Source organism: Lonchura striata, chromosome 4A, assembly GCF_050655825.1.
Source record: "Lonchura striata isolate lonStrDom1 chromosome 4A, ASM5065582v1, whole genome shotgun sequence".
Classification (NCBI taxonomy): Eukaryota; Metazoa; Chordata; class Aves; order Passeriformes; family Estrildidae; genus Lonchura; species Lonchura striata.
The window spans coordinates 20,736,475-20,741,034 of NC_140742.1; the positions used below are offsets into that span (position 1 = coordinate 20,736,475).

The window sequence follows — 4,560 nt, forward strand, 5'->3', positions numbered from 1 at the left end:
TTAATGGGGAGCTGCCCCCAGAGTTGCTATGTGTTACTTTGATGGTTCTCCGGTTGGGTGTATTTTGGAGCAGCTGTTATCTGTGGCTTTTTATGGTGATCCTGTGGAAAGCAGCCATTTACCTGCGGTGATGAACTCAAAACTAATTCCAACTCTTCATTCCCTTTGGTTTTATTTGGTGTTTTTTTAGTCTCTTTGTTTGATTGGTTTGCATGGGTTTGTTTGTTTCTAGGTTTTGTCTGTTTTGGTTTGAGTCTTTTGTTTGCTTTTTCATAAGACTCAGGTGAAGTTGGCATAGCCAAAGTCAAGAGAATGTACACCAGGCTTGACTTTCCAGAAATTACTTTTGGCTGGGTTTAACTGCATTCTCCAGGCTCAGGATGACCAGTACATTTGCAGGATTTGCTCTGCAACATCAGCTTGCCCAGACTGTGCTCGGTGATTCACAAATGGAGAAGACAATGGATATTGTGCCAAGCTTCCTTTCAAACAGCCAAAACTGCAACGGCATGAGAGAAAAAAAGAAAAAAAACAGAGACTATATTCACCAATTAGAGCAGAAGCAGTGTCCCACCATCTTGCCCTCCACTCTTATTAATTTTATACATTGAGAGGCAAACCTGGGCCTAAAGCTTCTGTCTCTCAGTTCCTGATGCCATTTGACTCCAGCCTGGACTCCCCCAGATCACACTGCCTGCTTTCCACGTGGGGCTGGGGATGCTCAGCCTGGAAAGAGGAGACCCTGGGGAGGCCTCACTGCAGCTCTGCAGGACTGCAAGGGTGCCACAAGAAAGATTGGGACAGGGTGTTCCACAGGGCCTGTGGCAACAGGACAAGGGGGGACGGCTTTCAGCTGCAGGAGGCTGATTGAAGTTGGATCTGAGGAAGCTGCTCTCTTCCACTGAGGGTGCTGAGGCACTGGCCCAGGCTGTGGATGCTCCATCCTTGGGAACAGGGCTCTGAGCGCCATGGTCTGGGGGAACGTTGCTAAGCATGGAACCAAAGGCTCTCTAGCTCAATGGTCATGTCACAATCCATGTCCCATCTGGAACTGCCAGCAGCCAGCAAGCAGCACAACACAACCGCTGGCCCTGGGCTCAGCACACGCTGCACGCTGCTCCTGCTGCTCCTGTCACCCTTCTTGTTCCTGCCCCCGAGACCTCATCTCATCAGTCTCAAAAGCTGCCTAAGGCCTGGATTGTGTCATCCATCCCTGCAGGATGCTCACATTTGTCCTGAGGAAGGTACGGTGCCATTCCATGGAGGCGGATCCCCCCAGCTGCCCGGGTATGGGCTGGAGTTCTGGGGGATGGGGTGGGACAGGGACCCCACTCTGAGGTTTTGCTACCTCTGCAGGCTGTTGTAGGTAGAGAAGATGGAGGTGGACAGACAGAATGATAGAGAGGAGAAGATGGAAGTGGAGGGAGAAAAGAGAGGAGAGGAAGAGATGGAGGTGGACACAATAATGGATACGGAGGAGGAGATGGAGGTGGATGGAGAACAGACTGGAGAGGAAGAGATGGAGGTTGATGAGGATGAGGAGATGGACGTGGAAATGGAAGAGTGAAGAGAGCCTGACAGAGGAATGGTTGAACAACAAGGGACATGATACTGTAAAATTAATCCAAATAGGGAGGGCTACGTGACTGCTTCAACGTTCGCGTGGCCCTGAAGAGTAGATGGTGTGCAGAAAGCAGGATATTGAAACTGCTTGGTATGTAGAAGTAGATAGAGAAGAACAAAGGGGGTACTAAGCTGTTCTAACTGCAAGGCCAGCCGGACAGGCATGTATCGATCATAAAGATACTTTTAAGATAATAGTACAAGTCACATAGCAACCAATCATGAGCTTGGCTTTTGCAATATGTATGAGCTAATTAACGAATATATATAAACTGTGTAATCTGTTACAATAAACTGAGACTTGATGATCATGATATCATGAGTCTTGTCTCCCGCGGCATTCCCTCTAACAACTGGCCCCCGAAAGCAGGGACCTGATCCGAGCCTAAGGCGAGAGAGGTGCTACGTTGGAGTTCGGGTCCTGCAGCTGGAAGGACGGCGAAAATAAAGAGAAGAGGCGAAACGCTCTGCTCTGCGCCCTGAGTGACTGTAGAAGCGGGCTCAGCCGATACGTGCTGCCGAAGCCTGAAGGAGCCAGCAACGGTACCGACGTAATCATGGAAAGGCAAGCAGCATATGATTTATTTAGTGCTTCTCTTAGAAAAAGGCAGATTAGGGGGATTGACTTAGATAAGGATCTCCCTTCGCTATTGCATCATGCTGAGTCTTACGGCTTTTTCGTTAACCCCCATAGTGTTCGTGAACTTTCCGAATGGAGGAAATATGGGGATAAGTTGGTGGAGTTAGTGTTAGATGAGGATAAAACGGGTAAGAAGATGGGAAAGCTTTGGCGGGTAGTTCATAGTGAATTGCTAATGTGTCAGGCAGAAAAGAAGGCGGTGGAAGGGATACAGACGGCCGGGGAGAAAAATAAGGAATATGAACCCTCGCTTTCTTCTAGTGAGCCTAACCCTCCGGTCCTTACAAATTTCCCTGTCCCCATCTCTGCTCCTGAAATGCCTGCACCGCCCACAGATACTCGTGGCATTGAGGTGCTGCCATCAGCTCCCCCTCTACCCCCACCATCGCGTCCCCCTCCGGTAATTCAAAATGTTACCGTAGCACCCTCCTCGCGGCATCCGCCGTCTCCCGGCCAGGCGCCTGTCCCTAGGGCAGATTCTGACCTCGTGGAGGCCATGGCTAAGGGACGACGTGAGTTATGGGCTGCTATTGCACAGGAGGGCATGCAGACGGGGGACGCTGAGCTCTTCACGGCAGCACAGGAAACCCTTGCGTTTCCGGTGATATTTTCGCCGAATGGCGACGGGGGGTACACTGCGCAGGTCCAGAGCATGGACTGGAAACTGTTGACACAGCTGCGCGCTACTGTGGGGAGCTATGGTATCGCCAGTGAGCCTGCCAAGCAAATGCTTGATTTTATTTTTAATGCTCACACTTTATTGCCTTCCAATGTTAGGGGAATGGCCAAATTGATCTTCACGCCGCATCAACGCTTACTTTTTGAGGCACGCTGGAGAGAGGAAGCGGAGAGAAGTGCCAATTTACCAAGGGCTCAGGGGGATCCTTTGGCAGGGCTTACTGTAGCCGAACTCATGGGACAGGGTAATCATGTACGCTTAGAACAACAGGCGGCACTAGGACCTGACAAATTAAGAGAAGCCACAGTGGTGGCAAGAAGAGCCATAGACAAAGTCAAGACCCCGGGTGGAATTCCAATATATATGGGGATTAAACAAGGCAGGGAGGAGCCTCTTGGCACATTCGTAGATAAAATAATGGAGGCGTTGTCCAAAGCAGGGGTGGCTGATCATATGCAGGATGCCCTACTTAAGCAGTGCATACTCCAGAATAGCAATCCCACAACTAGAAATTTGATTACTTCTATCCCTGGGGATTGGACTGTCCAAGCATTGCTAGAAAAGGCTGCTTCAGTACCAGTTGGAACTCAGGCACTATTGGTTAATGCTTTGCAAGAGATAGGACAGGGATTACGAGAACAGGCAAGCTCTCAAAATCAGGTTTTAGCAGCCCTTGCTCCCCTTCAGGCTACGGCTGGGCGCCCCCATTCTAATACTACTGGGGGGGCACGTGTAAAATGCTACCGCTGTGGAAACTTAGGTCACACTCAAAGGGAATGTGGAGCAACAGGAGTCTGGTGTGGCAGATGCCAATCAAACACCCACAACTCTAACGCATGCAAAAAGAAGCAGGGAAACTTCAGGAGCAGCGCGATCAGCGGCCGCGCCGGGACACAAATAGCAGCTGCAGAAATGAAGCCACTCAGCAATTCCAGCCTGCCACCTGCGGGAGCCTCGGCCTGGACTTGGCAGCCGCAGTAGACACTGATCTCCTAACTTCAAGACCACATAAAATTCCAACTGGAATCCATGGCCCCTTGCGAATACACGGACAAGCTATGGGAGGACTCATTATTGGCCGCTCTTCAGCCTCTATTTTAGGCCTCTTTGTGGAACCAGGGATCATCGATGCCGACTGCTGCGGCGAAATCATGATCATTGCTCATACGCCATATCCCCCTGTGACAGTACCAAAAGGTCAAAGGATTGCTCAGTTAATCCCACTGCCACAAATGACCAAAGGATTGGAACCTATATCCCAAGTCCCCAGGACTCCAGAGGGATTTGGCTCAACAGGAGGTCTCGCATTGCTTACCTTGGATCTCAACACCCGCCCCAGGAAATCCTGTCGCTTGATCCATCAGGGACACAGCATTGTGCTTAAAGGACTTCTGGATACGGGCGCAGATACCAGCATTATTGACCCAGGTCATTGGCCTGCGTCTTGGCCCACCCAGCCCACAGCAACCACGGTGAGCGGCATTGGCGGAATGACACTCGCAAGCCGCACCCCAGTGCTGACTGTTGAAATTGAAGGGAGACAGGCGTCTGCAGCGCTCTCTATAACAACCTTACCACCTGCTGTTCAATGCTTGATTGGCCGTGATGTTCTGGCCCA

The 4,560-nt window shown here is 50.7% G+C and overlaps 1 protein-coding gene across 1 annotated transcript; it reads left to right on the forward strand.

The window, feature by feature from the left end:
• The first annotated feature begins 864 nt into the window (after positions 1 to 864).
• LOC146763314 (endogenous retrovirus group K member 6 Gag polyprotein-like) lies at positions 865 to 3,929 on the forward strand. Its single transcript, XM_085570619.1, has one exon. The coding sequence runs from the start codon at positions 2,181 to 2,183 to the stop codon at positions 3,921 to 3,923; it is 1,743 nt and encodes a 580-aa protein (XP_085426745.1). The 5' UTR covers positions 865 to 2,180; the 3' UTR covers positions 3,924 to 3,929.
• The last annotated feature ends 631 nt before the right edge of the window (positions 3,930 to 4,560 follow it).